At 44.4% G+C, this 20,565-nt stretch overlaps 1 protein-coding gene across 3 annotated transcripts in view; it reads right to left on the bottom strand.

Moving 5' to 3' along the window:
- Positions 1 to 3,373: 3,373 nt before the first annotated feature.
- SHISA7 (shisa family member 7) overlaps positions 3,374 to 20,565 on the bottom strand; it is a 30,875-nt gene continuing 13,683 nt past the window's right edge. For 2 of the 3 annotated variants that reach the window (XM_083472149.1, XM_083472150.1), the window contains exons 2-6: positions 18,299 to 18,938; positions 16,335 to 16,489; positions 12,738 to 12,803; positions 6,572 to 6,724; positions 3,374 to 6,115 (exon numbers count right to left, since the gene is read on the bottom strand). In XM_083472149.1, coding sequence (XP_083328275.1) covers positions 5,499 to 6,115; positions 6,572 to 6,724; positions 12,738 to 12,803; positions 16,335 to 16,489; positions 18,299 to 18,846 — 1,539 coding nt within the window. In that variant the 5' untranslated portion in view covers positions 18,847 to 18,938 and the 3' untranslated portion in view covers positions 3,374 to 5,498. Of the gene's footprint in view, positions 6,116 to 6,571; positions 6,725 to 12,737; positions 12,804 to 16,334; positions 16,490 to 18,298; positions 19,620 to 20,565 lie in introns of those variants that run through there. The other variant, XM_083472151.1, reaches the window with a different exon arrangement.

Genomic DNA, 20,565 nt, shown 5'->3' on the forward strand with positions numbered 1-20,565 from the left:
CGCAATGTTTTCATGGATCTTTAAATATTAATGCAGCTTCTAAAAATGCACCCCTGTGTACTTTAAGCACAATTGTGATAGCTGACCTGATAAGGTATTGGCACTTATGGGGCTAGGGGGCCCTCACCTTTCAGAGGTTTGTGTCCCCCTGCCCATTCTTGGAACCAATCCAAGAGATCGTGGGTTGGAAATTCTTCTGATATTGAAAGCCTCATTATGTGGGAACAGTTTCCTCAGGTTCCTGCTGCCTTCACCCAGGCCTTCTGGCTGCTAAAAATCTTAAATAAAAACCCAACATTATGTCAGTCAGGTTATACTTGAGATCTGTCTACTTTTAGGATTACTTCTGTTGCTGTTCTTTTCAGCTACCTGCAAGCTTTAAACCAAGGAAAGCAGCCTGACCTTTCTGCCTCTCTTCGGCTAGGAGCTATGATAAACTGGTTTGTGTGTGTGCTGAAGTTTTAAAACCTAGAAGTCTATAAGGAGTTCTCCGTAATATACCGCAGTGTCAGTTTGGGTTCCTAAAGGGAAAGTTGATTTAATTACTGGTTTTCTTTCATTATTATTATTTATTTTTAAAAATACATATTGCAAAATAAAGCAATTTCACTATAAAAATAGCAAGAGAAAATCAGCAATTAAAGTCTACTGGAGCAATCAAGGGAGGCTATTCAAGGTGCAATGAACAGGCTGTTATTCCGTAATTACCAAACAGGCTTCATCAGGTGGAAGAAATAAAGCAGGCTGAAGCTACAAAAGGAAACTTGTGCTTAATGTTGGTGGGCCTTTGACTATGGATAATATATTGTGTTATATTAAATTTTACCATAATTCTACTTTCCGCTAAGGCAGGGGTAGGCAACCTAAGGCCCGGGGGCCGGATGCGGCCCAATCGCCTTCTAAATCCGGCCCGCAGATGGTCTGGGAATCAGCGTGCTTTTACATGAGTAGAATGTGTGCTTTTATTTAAAATGCATCTCTGGATTATTTGTGGGGCATAGGAATTTGTTCATTATAATTTTTTTCAAAATATGGTATAGTCTGGCCCACCACATGGTCTGAGGGACGGTGGACCAGCCCATGGCTGAAGAAGGTTGCAGACCCCTGATCTAAGGGCTCGTCCACATTTGAACATTATTTTGCTGTTACTCCACACACACATTCAAATTATACCAAACTGGTCCACACCAGCATACATTTGAATTTGTATATGAGGAGAAACTTAGGTTTTTCCAGTTCACACCAGTAGGCGTCCTTTTTAATGTTTGTCCCTGCCTTCTAATCTGCGGATTCTGTACAGCCAACTAAATGCCGACAGGGCATGCACACAAATTTCCCTGCCCAAGAAGTGTACAAAAGCACACAGGCAATTGTAAATTTGCTTGTGCAATTTTCTGGTTTTGTGCAAATCTGAGGAATCAAAAGAAAACATATCTATATCTAATAGACACATAGCTAGCTAGAAATATGGCAAGTGTCATTTGCCTGGGCAGTTTTCCAGTTTTGTTAACATCTGAGGGATCCAAAGCTATAGAAATATAAAGTTAAGCTCCTAGTGGTGCTTACTAGCAGGCTATAGAAAAGACATGAAAGCAGTTGTAAGCTCTCAGCACATTTTTTTTCCAGATAGCTGCTCTATACATCGGGTGTTGAATTTGTTCATGTGATTTGCTCATGCAGCTTTCTGGTTTTGTGCAAATCTGAGAGATCAAAAGAAAAATATACATCCCTCCATTCAGGAGAAAAACAAAAAAAAGAAACGAAATCCTTGAGGAACTAGTGGGCATAGAAAGGGGAGCAGCAGAAAGTGACAGTTGATCCACCCACCCAGAAACACTGAAACAATTCATTTGTGATCCTGAGTGGAGTTGTTTGGAGTCTGATTTCTCCCAACTTATTAATTATCTCTGCATCAGGTAAACCTGAGTTTACAGAGCAGAAGCATCAAGGCTGGTGTCATTTTAAGGTAACATCATGTGGACTATGCAAATTAAACAGGAATGCAAACACACAATAAACTGGTGTGGTCAAGCCCTAATTGTGTGGAAACAGTGTCTCCTTAGCACTAAAGGGCGCTAGTGTGAAAGCAGTAGGAATTCAAAACGTGCTGCGCACAATCCTTTGCCACATGCTTGGGATCTCCTACAGATTAGTCCATGTGGAAAGAATTCCCACAAGGCTGTACGTTTGAAAACAAAATGGACTGCTCTCTGATTCAGCCCAGATCCTGCTCCAGAGTTGCAAGTCCTCAAATTAGTTACCTACCAAGTGCCCCTTTCCAACAACGCGCTCTCGCTCTCTCTCTTTTGGGAGAATATTGTACCCATCACCATTGCCTCTTTCAAGGTTTTGCATTGAGAAGTTCACAAACGAAATAGATAACCCGCCAGCCCCAGAAAGAAGAACGGGGTGAAGGTGGGGGTTCATTAGCCCTTGATTAGAGTTTGGTAGGGAAGAAAAAGGGGTATGGTACTGAACAAGGAGGAAAAGAGGCAGAGATGTGCGCAAGATGGCTTTAGACTGCAAGAGGATCATTATCTGCCCCTCCAGGGGCTACCGGGGTGAATTACAGTACCCTAAACTACAGCCTGGCACTGCTATATGTACAAGTTATACAGGGGCCATCAGGGACAGCTAGAGAGAGAAATAGAGACAGGCTGTAGCCTTTTCTGAACTGGAAAAGGACCTCTATGAAGTTACATAAGAGCAAGAGTGAAAGCTAAAGTAATGTCAAAATGAAGAGAAAATAAAGTGATCGAAACAAAAATCCACCTGTATTTGGAAACGGATGACATTTGAAAGAGTCATACATTTCCAAAATCTTCAACATCTCACATATTTCTGATCTCGGCAGCAATGTTTTTTGATATACTGCCCAGAATTTTATCCCTAAAACTTGATTGTCCCTCTGACTAAAAGTCCGTTGCCAAGCTTGTTAATTTTGAGGTATACAAACCTGCTGATATAAATTCAGTACTTCACTTTTTTTCCTTTCTAGTACAAATGGTGTCCCTTTCTCTGCCCCAGTCTGAATGTGCAGAGTCATTCAGAGTCAGGGGGAAAATAGAAAACAAAAATATTTCCACTATCAAGCATGTTATTTTAAAAATACTTTCTATCATATTTTTTTCTAAAGAAAATTAGGTTCCCCTGCAAAACTCCACCCGTTGACAGAGGTAGGTGAAACAAAACTGATTTACATTAAATCCTATACATGTCTACTCAGAAGTAAACCCTACTGAGTTAAATTAGACTTTCTTCTGAGTAAATGTGCATAGGATTGTAGCCTAAATTGACAAAAGTAGCATCTGAAAATAAAAATTCAATCTAGGGACACTTCTTTCAGCTAAAACAGCCCAGAACGTGAAATAAATATTTAAAGAATGAAATTTAAGACTCAGGAGGGAGGATACTATTAATAAAACCAATTCCATTTAAAAATACTTTTATCTTTCATCTCCTGCTGAATGCTGGCCATACTCTTTATATCTTCTCATTTAATTTAAAAAAAAATTCAGAAAAGTTACTAGAAAGAAGATGTAAAAGTGAATTTTTTAAGAGTCCTGAGCATAATTGGGGGCAAGGAAAGGGAGGGATAGTGGGAAATTTGTTTATTAGAATAATGTTTGAAAGAGCCGAGACTCCTTTAAAAGCTACACTCACGAGAACCAAAGAACAGGCATTGATGGATACCCCCAGTAACTGGGAGGTAAATAAAAAGCACTAGAAAAATTGACAGAGTGCTAGCGATATATAAAGATATGTACAGCAGAAGCAGGGAGAGGGTGGACCTGACCCTGCCCTAGATCCCTTACAGGCAGAGTCCTGGCAAGGTTATAAAACAAGGATGGGATGTGTGGGGTGAGAGTTGCAAAGGGTGTGTGTAAAGCTCCACTTCCTGCACCTTCAAGTAGTGACCAAACTCAATATTGGATGCAACAAGACAAGAGGGCTGCCCACCATGACCCACTTTTCTCGTCTTGGAGTGCATGTCAGGAAGGAGCAGGGAGGGGGCTCACATCTGTTTCCTTTGCCACGGCATGAACAAATGGTGTGGCCATGCCACCAGATCCTTTATGCCCTCATGTTGTGCACCAGTAGGGCCAGATGCCCCTGGCCCTCCTACAAAGGTGCTGGCGTGAACTAGGTCCAAGGTGTTGATCCCAGCCATAAAACAGATGAAGCCCCAAGGAGGTGACTTCGTTCGAAGTGGATGAGCTCAAAGCAGTCAGTGATGTCAACAAAGGTGGATGAGGCCCACAGTGATGAAGTCACTAAAAGTCAACATCATTGCAGAGCCTGGCTACTTTTGATATTGGTAGCTACTGGCTGAATCCATTGTGCTGAAATCATCAATAGGTGACAGGCACAGGAACTTTGACATCATTCTTAATCATCAAGATTGGCAGTACTATCATCAAATGGTTGACAAGGCCTTTTCAAACATTGGTACGACTGTTTTGCCCCAACATCATACAGTATTGACAATACCTACACATCTGACGTCATCAGTCCATGTGATGCCCTGATGGGTTATATCACAATCAATATACTGACAAAACGTTCTCTCCGTTGACATCATCTATAACTGACAAGTCACATAATGTTGATGTCATCAAAGGTCCACAGTGTTGACACCATCAAATGTTGATGGTGTGGGCATCAGAGGTCAACAAGACCCACAGCGCTTACATCATCTGCAGCTGACAGAGTCCACAGTGTTGACACCATTGATGGTGTTGATGGTGTCAGTTGGTCAATGGAGCATCCACAAGGGTTGGCAATGCTCACAGCGCTTGGAGTACCAGAGACAGAGTTTGCCAACCTCATAATAAATCCACAGCGGTTGTCTTCAGTCTTCAAAAGTCTGAGACAAAGCCCACAGAAATGATGCCATCAAATGTTGACGGACAACACTAGTGTTGTTATCAAAGACTGATGGGACCTGGCAATTATAACATGACCCAAAACTATCACCAAGGCTACGTTATTGATGCTGTGAAGGATCCACAGGCCTAGTCTCTTTCAGCCTTGATGTAATCAGATCTGGACAGCAGTGATGTCAACAGACTATGGGAAGAGATAGCAGCAGAATCTAATACATGAGACCTACTAATTTTGACATCTTCAGAAACTGACCAAGATTGTGTAGTAGGTTTCCTCTAAGAAACCAAGCTGGCCTTGACACCATTGCATCTTGACCATGAGCCATAGTGTTGATGTCATTAAATACTGACAGCCAACGTCATCATCAAAGATTGTCAAGACCTAGCAGGTCGGTTGGACACCATCAAAAGCCAGTGAAGACTGAGATGGTATCATTATCAAAGACCAGACTAGGACTTGACATCAACCAAGATGGAGGCCATAGGGCTTTAAAAAAACAAAAGGAGCCCCAAGATGGTGAGCACCAAAGAAAGGGTGGGGTGGAGCAGAAAAGGGTAGAGAAATATGGCCTTGAAAAGTCAAATCAATCTGAGTTGGGGATTAGGGGCCTCTCACACGGTGACCTCGTTCTTGCTGCCAGTAGGGAGGTGTTGGGTTGGGTGGTGCCCAGGGATGAACTGGACTTGATCAATGGTGCTTTGCCTCTTGGCTGCAAAGCCTTGGCGCCGGGTGGCAGCCTGGCTAGTACTGCCTTCCCAAGGAGCAGATGCCTTGGGGGAGTTGTTGGAGGTGGGGTGAGAGTTCTTCATCATCACGTGGTGGTGCTCAAGCATGGGAGTGCTGCTGGCGCAGACATTGGTCTGAGAGACGGCCTTCTGGTGGCCCAGATGCATCTCCTGGAAGGGACCTGTGCGCTGATGAAGACGCTCAGGAGACAGCAGGCGCTCCTGAGAATGCAAGTTTTCGCGGGAGAGGAGGTGCTCGTGAGATATGACGCGCTCTCGGGGAATAGTGTAGTCGTAGTGAGATGGTCGGTAGCTTCCCCCTCCACCGCCACCATCGGAAAGGATGTGTTCCTGTGACATGACGCGCCGCGGGTTGTGGGACTTCTCAGAGTAAGCATCCGTGTCGTAGTTCATCTTCATGGCATGTAAGGGCAGAGTCCCTCGGGTCAGTTCGGCAAGATGCCTCCGTTTGGCATAGAATTCATCCAAGTCCTTCTCAGCTGCTGGGAGGTAGGGGAGATAAGTAAGATGTCACTGAATGATGAAAAGGTGGACTGGTGGATGTGACGAAAGAGGAGGGGAAAACAGACACCCTCCACTCCCAAGAAACACAAACACCTCATGATCGGTATGTGAAATGGACTGATGAAGCAATAAAATCACATCTGATTTGGCCCTCAAACAATTTATAATACAGTACATACATTGGCTAAAATTCTCATTTGCATTATAAAGGCAGTTTTTCTTCTGCACTATCAACAGCCAAGCATGTCCCATAAGGAGCCCAAGAGAGGCTCAATGGCAATGTAAGCCCACGTTTGAAAATTTTCAGAATAGAGGAAACAGGGTCAGGGATGATACTGCTATATCATGAAGGAAAAAGGCTCAAGTTATTAGCCTTTGGAGAAGAGCAGCAACAATATCCTCCCAGTATTCCCTTCCTAAATGCTCCAGCTTACCCAAGCGCTTGAGTGAAGAATAGCGGTTAAGTTCTGACTTGACGGCTGTCTCATATGACGGGGGCAGATGGGAAAGATTGTGGAAAGAACGAGAGCAGCTGAGGGTGTTGTACTTCGTGGTTGAGTGGCTGGGCGTGTGGTTCACATGCCAATCTTTTAGGGGACAGAGAAAGAAGAGAAAGCATATTAGTTAAACTCAGACTGACTTCCAGGGCATTTGGAGTTTTAGTAAGACGAGTTGCTTCCATGCTAGCTATTTAGTCATTTGTCATTTTTTACTGAGCATCCAAGTGACAATGTTGACAACCTTTGGCATTCCCATATTTATTATACTGTTGTCCTACACTCTTGTGGACATGGTTAGTGATGGCTGTTAAGTTCCCCAGAGCATGTGCTTAATTCAGACAGTACCTGGTGAATCCCTAACTTTTGAGAAAGGCAAGGATCCTTCTCATCATTAGGCTTCTCCTGTTGGCTCTGTAAACAGCATTCAAGTTAATCCTCAACTCAGGGCCAGGCCACACATGAAGCAAGGTGAAGTGACTGCCTCAGGCAGCAGGATCTACCAGACAGCAGATCCTGATTTTCATCTTTCTTCCCGCCTCCTTGTTCCTGATGTAGATCTTCCCTCACCCCTTCTTCCCTGGCGGAGAGAGGGTACCATTTTTGGGTTTGCCTCAGGGGCCAAAATGTCTTGGGCTGTCTGTCTGAACTACACACAGCTTCCCCTTCACGGTGCCTGCTGTCTGGAATCTCTCCCTTGATTCACCTTCACCTTAAGGACATAAGAACACAAGAGGTGCAGCTCGGATCTTTTCAGCCTCCAAAATGGCGGGTGAGTGAGGTCCCTAAAAAGGAGGATTGGCAATTTAAAATGATAGACTAAGCAGAGTTAGCAGGTCTAACAGGTAAAATAAGAGAGCAAGAAGACCAAGTATGTGAAGAGGAGTGGGGAAACGTTGTGGAGTATTTGGAAAATAATTGTAAGCAAGTGAAAACACTGGCAGCATTAAGGTAAATTCAGCAGCATAATATATAATAAAGGAAGAAAGGGGAGAAAAAGATCTATGCAGGAATGGTGGGAAAAATAAAGGAACCAGGGATGGGGAAGAAGGGAAGTCGCTGCATGTTTTTATTAAAAGAAAGATATTAACGGTGGAAATTTGTACTTGAATGTGATTTTGGAAATGGTAATAATGAAAATTATAAATAAAAATAAAAAACACACACAAGGGGAGCCCTGCTGGATGAGGCCAGTGGCCCATCTAACCAGGTGCCTATGGGGAGCTTAAAAGCAGAACTTGAGAACAACAGCACTCTTCCCTCCTGTGGTTTCCAGCAACCAATATTCAGAGGCATATAACCTTCAACAGGGCAGGTACAGCATATCCATGAGGATTAGTAGCCACTGATTGCCTTATCCTCCATGACAACCTCATCCACCAAGAAGACCTTGGCATTTCCTCTCCTGATTACAATCAACTCAGCTGCAAGTGGAACACCAAGACAACCAAGAGCAGCCGACCTTGCTCTTTCTTCCCTCACCCTCAGAGTGGCTTTTTCCAACTAAAACATAATTGCAGCACCAGTCTTTCCAGTGTGGGCTTGCAAAATGTGATAGATATGTGTTGGGGCTGCCAGTTGCCGGGGTCCACGTGTCCTGGCAGGGCTCTTCAGTGTTGCCATGGAGGCAAGTGGCTGGGAAGCTGCCCACCATTTTGGTTTTCCCACAGTCCCCTAGCGCAGTGGTTCCCAATTGGGGGTTCACGTGACCCACCCAAGGGACCCATGGCACCATTCACATAACAGTAACAACCATAGGACATCAAAATTATCAAAAGTCCATGATTGGCTTTTGAAAAACAAGGAGTTTGCAGTACTGTACTTAGCTAATTGGGAACCACTACCCTAGAGCATTGTTGGAACGTGAAAATGATATGTGATTAATTTCTTGCCTCAGCCCCTCTCTCAGGGCCAAACCACAACAAGGGGTTCACAAGTGGGTGGGTGAGTGAGCAGAGGGTTGGGACCACTGACATGGATGGGAGTCCACCACAGGTTGTTTTGTTAGACACCCCTCTCCTGTTAAGGAGGTATTCTGCTTTTCCATGAGTTGATTTCCCTCCTGGCTGTAGCATTATTAACTGGTCTTAATTGGCAATTTCCTGTTTCCTCACGGCAGGTTCTCTACTAACTCGTTTAGTCTTTTCTGCGTGAAGAACTGCTTGTTCTTTTGTTATTTATCCTCCATTATTGTCATAGCTAAATAATTTGTAAAACACAAAATAATGCCTCAGTAACAAAACAAAACAAAAAATACTCTTAAATTGTTTTGCACTAAACATACGCCTATTATGGCCAAGCTACTTGCACTTGTCTCACTGAGACACATGACTCGGTAGAAGGCAGCTATTGGGTATGAGCAACCTTGCATCCCTCCAGTCAGTAGAGGGCAGTGTTGAGTCTAACAAATGATAGGGCAACTACACTTTGTGGTTTCCCACTGAAACCTAAGCTGCAAAAACTTTTAGAAGACATCTAAAGGCAGCCCTGTTTAGGGAAGCTTTTAATGTTTAATACAATAGTATTTTAGTGTTTTGGTGGAAGCCGCCCAGAGTGGCTGGGGAAACCTAGCCAGATGGGCGGGGTATAAATAATAAATTATTATTATTATTATTATAACCCTTCCTTCTGCATGCTTCTATCTCTCTTTGCTCTCCTTCTGCACGGGGCAGCCATGAAACTGTCTCTCGTGTTGTTGACTTAGAATCAAAAGCCATCTTTGTGGATAGGAAGTAACTCTTAAGAAAAGAACCTTTTCTCTGTACCAGTCAGAGTCCTGTCTTATTTTATTTTACCCTTCTAAACCATGGCAGTGATGTACAAATAAAACAGATGATGGGTGGCGGGTTAGCTCCAGCTTCCAAGCTCCCCACCCCTCCACTCTGCTAAATACGTATAAACTTTAAGCTGACAATTTGATTTTAAAAATGTATCAGCAGCTTCATATGAACCATGCAGGGCTGGATTCTGTGTGAAAAGTCAAGTGGTGTTCTAACAAAGCCCCATCCTCAATTACTTCAAGCAGGGGCAGCAAGAGAGTGTAGCAAAGCAAAGGGGGCTTGGGAGACGGGGAGCCTGCCTGGGAAATCTCCTGCCTCCGCACTTGGCTAAGCACTGAGCAGATTCACTTCCATCTGCCAAAGCACAGTGGCTGCCAGGATCAGCAGTCCTGAAATGAAACTGACATTCTCCTCTCTCCCTTCATTCCTCCCCTCTCCTCTGTCTGCTGTGCTGGAAAGAGAGAGAGGGGCGATTCCACCTGGCTGTCCCCTCCCACTCTGTTCCCAACTCAATTCTGCCTTCTGTGTTGTATCTAGAGATGGGCAAATCCATCCATTTCATTCCCCCCACCCCCAATTTATATTCAGTTATCCACACTTCCATGTCAGTTTGTAGTTTTGTCTTAATGAGAACCCACTAGCATTTTAGTGTGATGTTATTTACATTTTTGTAAACCACTTTCCTCTGATACACAAGATTCAAACCTCATCTTAAATGCAGCCATAGATTTTGTTATTGTTTTCCTAGGAAACTGCAAGGATGACCTACATGAAGCGGGAGGCACATTTGATAAAATCCCATTTATCCGATCTGAGTTCCAGATCAGGTGAACATGGCACAGAATCCCAGAATGGTTATGGGATGTCTGTTCTGGTTCCCCAGTAGCACTACTGGAAAAGCAATAGAATAAGTACAGGATCAACTGAGGCTTCTTCAGGTGGCCACTTTAAGTGGACAACTGTAATGTCAGCCCTCCTGATTTAAAAACAGCTGAGGGGGGGAGGCAGTGGGTGGACTATTTGGGCAGCGCGGACCCTGCATGCACCCAAGCCACCGTGTCTCTCCCAGGAGAGATGTGTGGCTTGGGCACGATGCAGGCCCCACGGTGAGTGCTGCCCGGCATTTTGTCACCTCCCTCAGTGGTGACACCTGGGGTGGCCCACACCCTCCTTCCTCCACCCCTGCCCCCAGGGGATTAAATACTGAATTAGACTTTAATTGTTCTGTTTAAGTTTCTTGTTCAGATGGCTGTTGTTTGTGTTCTCCTTGCTATATATTGGATGCTGTACCTTTAAATTCTACATAATTCTGTGTAATTCAATGCACCTTCACAATGCTACTAGGTTTTAGCCAACAGTATCAGCTTGCTACACTTTTGAGTGACAGCTGATCCACGGTTATTTGGTGTACCTTTGTGGACCTTTGACTTGGTAATGTATCTGTTATTGTATCACAACCCATTATAGAATGTGCAGGTATGTCATTTCAATCACTGTATTTTATTGTAATGGATTTTATTTTATATTATTGCCAGCGGATGAAGAACTTTTATTGAAACAGTCTATTATCCTGGAAGGACTGTTCTGTTGTTGTTGCTTTGTTTAGAGCACCCTGTTCCTGTGTTTGGAGAACCCCACCATCATTCTTCTGTGTTGCTGTGCTTATAGCACCATCTCGCTCCAGCTCACTCTCGGCAAAATTTTGTATAGGATATTAACTCTGGAAGGCATTTAGCCTCAATATTCAGTGATTCTTTACGGCCAAATTCTAATCTGATCATTTCTTTTCATGGAATATCTACTTGACTCTTACTAGTTTGTGACTCCATGTACATACTGTATGTTTTCTGATTGTGAATTAAGAAACAGTTATAGTGTTATATAAATATTGTTAGTATACTATTAGCCTACATGTTGCTTTGTGTATGCCAGATTATCCGCATGGAAGAAGCAGATCAAGGAAATGACCATTTTCTCACATATTGGATTTTCTGTGGCAGGAAATTAAGCAGCTCAAAGTAGTTTAAGTAGTTGGGGAAAATCCCAAGGTAAGTGCAAATGTTGGAAAACATCATGAGGACACTCTGAGAAGTCTGAATGGACAGGACAGGGTGATGATGGACAGATCTGGAAGCACCTTAAGTAAGTCAGCTTGAAATATCATCCTGCTTAATACATCTTTAGGTAGACCAGTAAGCTGTTTTATTTTATTTTATATACTCACTGCCTGTCTGCTCGTTTCCCTTTATAATCTTCTTTAATAAACTTACTCAGTTTGGAACTTGGGGCACCAATGGATTTTGTAACACCCAAAGGACAGAGGCCACTTCCAGACTGTCACAGTTTTCAGGTGGGATTGAATCACCTCCCAGTAAATTCAGGTTGCACAGTTAAAGCTGATTTGGCGCTCTTGTGAAACAAACCCACTTCCCCAAAGGATCAGGCTTTTTGGAATAAGGAAAGTGGCAGGAAAAGGCAGACGAAAGTACAGGATAACACTTGCTTGACGCAACCTCCCCACAAGCAAATCAGACTGAATGCTCATAAATTAACCAACATCATCTAATATTTCCGCAAACAAATCAGGCTGAATTAAACAGCTCGTTTTGAAGTGACCAGAGCGCTCTCCCTGCTGCCCAGACTGCTGGAATTACCCTATGGGCTTTAGGTTCATGGAAAGCAGGATGAAGGATGGGCCTGTCGTTTGACTGTTGCAGACTCTGCACGTGGTCTGCAGCCTCCCCCTTCCCAGATAAAGGACAGATCGTGAAGCTGAGGCTCCAATACTTTGGCCACCTCATGAGAAGAGAAGACTCCCTGGAAAAGACCCTGATGTTGGGGAAGATGGAGGGCACAAGGAGAAGGGGACGACAGAGGACGAGATGGTTGGACAGTGTTCTCGAAGCTACCAGCATGAGTTTGACCAAACTGCGGGAGGCAGTGGAAGACAGGAGTGCCTGGCGTGCTCTGGTCCATGGGGTCACGAAGAGTCGGACACGACTAAATGACTAAACAACAACAAGTAAAGACAATCCTGTTTCAATGAGCTTCCAACTAAAGTTGGTTTGCTTCCCTGATTAGCTTTGTTGATATTATGCTGTATGCCTCCTGTCTCTCTGTTTTATGGTGCTCAAAAGTATAATGTTCAGGGTTTAAAAACTGTTGCATGCCACTTCGGGGGCAGGAGGACTTTTTATCCAAAAAGCAGTCCACCATCATTATTATTTTTATTTTAAACAAATAAATAAGTCAATAGAGAATCAGCAAGTTGCTAAGATGTCTCTCTGCCTAGTGACATCTGCCTAGCTGCTCCCAGCACTTACCCAGAGTGGCCGTGTGATGCTTGGGGCTGTTGACGTTCAGGTGGATGTAATTATGATGCATGTTATCTGCAAGGCAAAAACAAAGCGAGAGAAAGAAGTGTGTGTATGTGGTGGAGCGGACCATGTTAACAACGTTCACCTGCTAAGGCTGGAGATCATTTTTATCTGCCTCGAGCAGCCACTAGAGGTCACCCAACACAGACTAAAAATGTCCGCTCCAAACTTGCAAACAATTCTGGCAACCTTGGTCTGCAGGGCCAGTGTGGCTGCATTAACATTAGCTAGATTATTTATTTGTTGCTGGGAAATTTCACAACCGGGTTTGGGCTGGGAGAATATCAGCGCAGGCTGGGATTGTGATCAGACCTAGGCATGCAAATTGATCACACCATCATTTGAAAGGGATGAATGATGCATGCTTACATTGAATGTAAGAAGGGCCCTGCTTATGTTCAGGTGAAAGTCCCCTCTAGTCCAGCCTCCTGTTCTCAAAGGTGCCTATGGGAAGCCCAAAAGAAGAACCCAACTGTGGCTGCCCTCTTCCCAGCTGAACCAGACCGCAGCTGCATTCTCCCCACCTGCTCTGTACACAAGGAGGCAACTAGAGCAAGGCAGAGCAGAAGGTAGATCAGGATCTACTGGAGGTTTTGCGGGAGTTTAGCAAGGGCTCTCTGACTCCCAGTTGACAAATAATAGCAAGAAACATTTTTTTAAAAAACAAAACCCTTCCAATTAAGCTACTAAAAAAGAATGCTTGGGGGGGAAACCAAGAGTGGATTTTTGGTCTTCCTGATACCGTTAATAGATTCCTGGGACTGAGTGATGTGCTCAGAGGCACCCTGTTCCTTAATCCTCAGCATGTTTCTTGTACCTGGTGGACCTTAGGTCTCTAGGGAAAGAAACAAAGGCGATCTTACAAGCCTGAAAATTGCCCCCCCCCCTCATAGAACATACATGGCTACCATGCTTTATTTGAGGGTTGAGAGGGAGGGAGAGGTTGAAGAGGACAGCCTGGCTTCTCTCATTGGAGTCCAATAAATTCAGGAGACGGATCTGGGGACCGCCAAACCCTTTCCCTCTCTTTCTGCAGCCATTTGAGGATCTAGGCATGAAGGTGCCATGGAAGGAGGACCCATGCCATCTGTTCCATTGTAAGCCTTACAACTTCCACCCTTGGCAATAGGTGAGGCTGGGAGAGTATGACTGACCAAAGGTGAATGAGCTTCAAGGTTGAGCTGGGATTTGAACCAGTCAAAGTCTGACACACTCTGGCTCACAATTAAGATAGTACTACGCTGTTACTACGGCAAGTGGGGTCTGCAGCAAAATGTTGCAGTGTACCCTCCCTCCTAAAAGGAGTTGTGTTGTTTCAGGTTCCAGCCAGCCATACCTTCCACACAGGACATTGCACTTTTCTCACAGCCCCCTGTTGGGGGCGGTGGAAGTGCAGCCTTTGGGCTCCCCACCCCCAAAATATTTTTTGTACTTCTGCAAACCTTGGGGTCCTCCCCCCCAGCATGCTGACACCTCACCCTTGTTTGCCAGTGGCCCTGGTTTTGCCTACAACTTCGTTGGCACTCACCACCCCTGAGTTTGCTACTCAAACGAATAACTGAGGCCAGGTGTGTCTGGGCTCCTGGGAGAGAAGGGAGCGTTTAGCAGGGAAGAGGGAAACTGCAAAAGCGCCTCCTGAGCCCAAGAAGGCTTTTCTTTCTACCTGGAAAGAAAACAGTTCATGTCTCAATAAGGCCCTCCCCCCACAACCCTAATATTAATCTTCAAGCCGACACAAAGACAGCCAGACAGCTAGAACCAGTTGCTATGGCAAACAGGCTGTTTCCCCACAAGCTTTTGCAGCTTAATTCCTGCTGAGAATACACACACACACACACACACTCCAAAGAGCAGGAGTTAACATATTCCAACAAAAATAGTAAGAGAAGGGGCTAGAAGTAGATCACAAAGAAAATAGGAGATAGATTCCAGGAAGATTCCTGGGGTCCATGGAGAGGCCAGCTCAGGCTGCTGTTGGGAAATGGGGTGTGAGGCCTTCAGCTCTTTTAAAGGAGCCTTGTTCTTGATCCCAGTTTTGCTGGCTTGGGAGGACATTTTTTTGTTACATTTATATGGCATTCCTTGCTTCGGAGGGCTGAGAAGGGGAGTTCCCAAGTGATTCCTCATGGGGGTTGGTGCATACGTTAACACGAAACCATGGTTTGTGCTAACTTTAGCTGAGACTCCAAACCGTAGTTGGTGTTCCAAGATTTACCATAGTTTGTGCAATTTCCTTCCCTCCTCCACTTTCCTCAATATTTCTGGATGCTATCCCACACTGAAGCCTCTGAGAGTGGAACAACGTAACCATGGTCATTGATTCAGATGTGACACCAAATCACCAGTTTGCAAACTTGTGATTTCAGGTTCTGATCTGGCTGCCACTCACAAACCATGATTTGTTGGAAAGCGCTGGTTCATAACAGTATAACAAAGCCTTGGTTGGGGTTCTACAAACCATAGTTTTGGTGTTACATCCAAATAATCTCACTTAGATATTCAGTGCACTCACACAGTATTGATTAAGCCAGGCATAGGCAAACTTGGCCCTCTAGATGTTTTGGAACTACAATTCCCATCATCCCTGACCACTGGTCCTGTTAGGTAAGGATGATGGGAGTTGTAGTCCCAAAACATCTGGAGGGCCGAGTTTGCCTATGACTGGATTAAGCCAAGGTATTGGCTTATTACAGTGGTGCCCCGCAAGACGAATGCCTCGCAAGACAAAAAACTCGCTAGACGAAAGGTTTTTCCGTTCGCGATTTGCCTCGCAAGACGAATTTCCCCTATGGGCTTGCTTCGCAAGACGAAAACGTCTCGCGACTTTTTTTTCTTTGACTAAAAACAAAGACATGTTTTGTTTATAAAGTTAATTTATTTTCCCTTAAATTTTTGAACTGCTCTTTACAGTATGTGTGACTTTAAAGAGCAGTTAATAAACTGTTGTTGTGCCAAATTTGGCTTTGTTTGGACTTTTTTTGACCATAGGAACGCATTAATTGATTTTCAATGCATTCCTATGGGATTTCGTGCTTCGCAAGACGAAAAATTCGCTAGACAACAAAAATTGCGGAACGAATTAATTTCGTCTTGCGGGGCACCACTGTATCTCTTTTAAGCCATGATGCTGCCATCATAAGGGGTTGGAGGTCAAATATCTGGTTATACAGTCCAAGATAACCATCTCTTTTACTCCCCATGGTACCCCCCATGGAGACCCTCACTTTCCTTCCTTTAGCACAGTCACCCTTCTGGCAGTTGAGCCCCATGCGCCACTTAGGTTGCCAAGTGACCAGAAAGAAAGAAACGCAGATCCTGGCCTGCACTTGTGCTTTTAACAGCAACTCAATCAGGATGAAGCTTCTTCAGAGATGGGGACAGTGTTGATTAGGATGGATGATATTAAATAAATCCTTCCTCGAATTCTAATAAAAAATTCTTCACATCAAGCTGTTGGGGAAGGTTGGTAGCTGATCCAGGATTTAGCAATCTTAAGCCATCGCTCGCCTTGTCAGGCTGCCTGCAGTTCGCTGCCTCTCTTACCATGGCTGCTTTTGGACGGTTTCACTGTGTTGTACAGGTTCTTCGGGGGACGAGCTGAACCGTTGTCTTGGAAGTTTGAGTTAATGACAAGGCTGTTGTTGCGTTCAGAGCACGAGCTGCTGCCTGCTTGATGCCTGAGAATGTCAACCAGTGCCCTGGCCAGGAAAAGAAAGGAAGTGTTAGTGAAAGGGACAACAAGGCACGTGTTTGGGCTGGATTGAGGCACTTCATTCATAAAATCATAGAATTGTAGAGTTGGAAGGGACCACAAGGACCATTAAGTCCAACCCCCTGCAATGCAGGAATCTTTTTGCCCAACACGGGGCTCGAACCCACGACCCCAAGTCTCATGCTTTACCAACTGAGCTATCATCCCACCTTAGTATCTTTACAGTATAGCATGATTCAGTGAAGGTTTATCCAGCTTCACTTGCTTGTCCTTATGGCAAAAAAACTCTGCCCCAGGTGCTGGCGGAGGTGCAAGAGAGCTCTCCCCGCTTGTGCAACTGGTGTTCAGAGGCATACTGCATCTGATACTCAAGGTATTACAGAGCCATCGTGGCTAACAGCCGTCGACAGCTTTCCATAAACATGTCTAAACCCCTTTTAAAAGGTAAACGACCCCTGACAGTTAAGTCCAGTCGCGAACGACTCTTGGGTTGCGGTGCTCATCTTGCTTTACTGGCCGAGGGAGCCGATGTTTGTCCGCAGAAAGTTTTTCTGGGTCATGTGGCCAGCATGACTAAGCCGCTTCTGGTGAAACCAGAGCAGGGCATGGAAATGCCGTTTACCTTCCTGCCGGAGCAGTACCTATTTATCTACTTGCACTTTGACGTGCTTTTGAACTGCTAGGTTGGCAGGAGCTGGGACTGAGCAACGGGAGCTCACCCCGTCGCGGGGATTCGAACTGCCGACCTTCTGATCAGCAAGCCTTAGGCTCAGTGGTTTAGACCACAGTGCCACCCGCACGCCAAAACCCCTTTTAAAGCCAACCAAATTGGGGGCCATTACTGCATCACTTAGCAAACCCCATTGTTTAATTGTGTGCTATATGAAGTACTTCCTCTTATCTGTCGTGAACCTTCTGAGCTTCATTTGATGACTCCAGGTTCTTTTATTCCTTTTTTTTAAAAAAAATGATTCTTTTAAAATTATTATTATTGTGTAACGAAACTCATGCCTTTTCTAGTTCTACAATGCCCTCTAAGCAGAATTTTTCAAGTGTGGCCTCACCATAGATTTGTGTAGCGGCATTCTGATACGGAGTTTTATTTGCAATCCCTTTTCAGTCCAATGCAGTGTTAGAGCACAGCGAGTTACTGGCCCAGGTCCTTCTCTAGAACAGAGGATATGTGTTTGTACAGTTAAATTAGGACTTGTAGTTCATCAGAGAGGTTTGTTCTTCCCTAGACAACATCCTCTAAAGAACTACCAGTCCAAGAGTTCTCTCTGCTTAGGCAAGAGAGAGAGACAGCTGGTGGTGAAAGGGACAGACGCCACAGGAATTGAAGACATTGATCCGAGAGAGAGAGAGAGAGAGAGAGAGAGAGAGAGAGAGAGAGAGAGAGAGAGAGATGGTGTTTCTGGTAGGATTTACAGCAGGCGTTCTACTATGGGGCAAGAGCAATTAAGGCACCCACCTATTTTGTTTGTTGAGTGTGAATTTGCAAAAGAAACTGACTTTTGGGAGGTAATTCATGATTTTGCAACAACGACGAAAAGGTCATGAACATAAAGCTTTAAAGCAAATTGCTCTATCAATAGAATGTTTCAGCTGTGTTAGTCCGTTAGAACAGCAATTGTTACAAAAATTCTGAGGACACACAGAATTCCAACCTGGAGCCATTCTGGGGACAGAATCCCAGTCCAGCTCTGAGCCCCACTGCCAGCTGAAATGCTGCCAGGTTCACGCCACGGGGCTGAGGAACAACCTTTGACCCCACCTTGCAGCCTGCATTTTTTACCTGGGCACGTTGAGCTCCCTTCCATGCGGTCTCCTTGAGGCTTTGCTGAAGAAGAATTTGAGCCCGACTGCCACGGCTAAGGTGAAGCTGATGACCCCACAGATCACGTACACGGTGCTGTTGCCCGTCTGCTTGCTTCCGTTTGGCACATCGGGCCCGTTGGTGGCTGTGCCGGGAACGGTGGTGGCAAACCACTGCGGGCTGTCGCGGCACTTCCCTTGCTCCAGCCTCCTGGACCGGTCCTCGCAGCAGAAGCGATACTGGCATGTGCCGCAGCAGAAGCGGTAGCCCCCTGTGGTGCAGTTGAACGCCGCGTCGTACTGCCCCATGACATCGTAGTAGCCTTGGCAGGTCTCTGAGGGCCGCACCCGGCTTGTGCCGGTGGTTGCGTTGCTGCTGGATGACGTCAAGCGCTTCAGGTGGGCCAGGAAGTTGGGCAGGCCCCAGCTCTGGTTTGTGTGATGTTGGGCCTGGATGACGGCCAGAGCGGTGCGTCCCCCCAGGGCTTCCAGGGCCGCGTACAGCATTACTGTCAGCAACTGGTACATGGTGGGTGGGAGAGTGCCGAGGAGCTCCAACGCTGGGGTTCAGATAGATGTTTTTTTTAAAAAAGCTTATAAAAGAGATCCAGGAAGAAACACTGCAAAAGATGCAAACGAGATTGTTAGAACATGAAAAGAAGCCCTGCTGCATCAGACAAGAGGTCCCATCTGTTCCTGTTTCTCACAGTAGCCAAGCAGATGCTTCCCAGGAAGAATGTGAAGGCAACACTCTCATCCCTGCTGGATAGTCATATCCCCCACCACCACCACGGGCATCTGAGATTCAGAAATACACTGCTTGGCCATGGAGGTTCCATCTGGCTCTCATAACTAATAGCTGCTGATAGAGCTATCCATCATGAATTTGTCTAAAAACTATCTTAGCTCATGGCTTTTCCATGGTGAGCATTAAGCTGTGTAATGCTCTCTTCTAAGAGCTCTACAGACTGCCAGTGTTTTGAAGGATGGATTCAGGCATATTTTAAATCTATTTTTACCCAAGTGGGATTTGAGAATCCCCTTTTATGTGTTTGTATTTTTCATGTGGCGATGCTGCAACATACCTGTTTTGACTTGTCCTTTAGTTTTTGTAGGCATAAATTGTTGTCTAGAGGACTAGGTTAATAGGCAACTAAAAATGTAAATAATAAAGATGAACAGTACTATTGCAGCAGTGAATTTCATAATTTAACTATGCATCATGTTTGGCTTAATTTCTTTTTTTAATTAATACAATTTTATTTTGAACTAGAGTTCAAAATTTTGGCAACATTTTGGCACACACACACACACACACACACACAGAAAGAGAGAGAGAGAGAATATAATAACATCACTAAAAAGACTAAAGAAACTCTCTGATAATCCAAATATAATGTCAGTGAGATAACTAGCTCACTAACAATACCTATATAAGTTATACATAATGCATATATACACTGTAGTCAGAAAAAAACATGAGTCTCGTCGCACCTTAAAGACTAACCAATTTATTATGGCATAAGGTTTTGTAGACTTGGAGCCCACTTCATAAGATGGATGAAAATATGGGCACTTTATTAAAATTTGATCAGAAGCTTTAAGGGCTTCCATATAGGAAATAAATGGAAACTATGGCACCATAATTGAACAATCAATAGATAGATAGCTGTGTATGTAATAAGGATTAACTGCCTGCTGCACTTCCTTGAGTGCGTTTGTGTTTAAGCATAATCTCCCAAATTGTATTCACCCACTGCTGTCTAGATATGCATATAAAATGAGAAATTCACACTAAGAAGCTGATGGATTTCCATGAGGACTTCTTTTTATAAAATTGCAAACTGATGCTGGAACGTAGAGAACTGAATTTAAGGTTGCAAACATGAGAGATACCAAAATTAGCAGATTAGCCCATCCCTCACCCCCCCCTTAGTTGTATTTTATTTATTTTTGTCACAGTTGAAAAGTTCCAAAAGCCCTCTCTTTTTTGCTTCCGAGCCCCTAAAAACAGCACGTACTGAAAGTAAAGATGAAACTGATTTGGAGAGATGAATTCTTAATAATTGTTTCCTAGCTTATGTTTGAGAGAGAGAAATAAATCAAGCATAATATTCACATAATCCAGTGTGTGTGAGAGAGGAGTCAGGGACTGTGAGATGTGTCAGCGCCAATGATAATAGGACAGAGAGTCATGAGGTCCTGGAAGCCAAAGAAAGTGAACCCCAAAGCATCCAAGCTAGCATT

The sequence above is a fragment of the Podarcis liolepis genome, assembly GCF_965112155.1.
Source record: "Podarcis liolepis genome assembly, chromosome: 13".
NCBI lineage: Eukaryota > Metazoa > Chordata > Lepidosauria > Squamata > Lacertidae > Podarcis > Podarcis liolepis.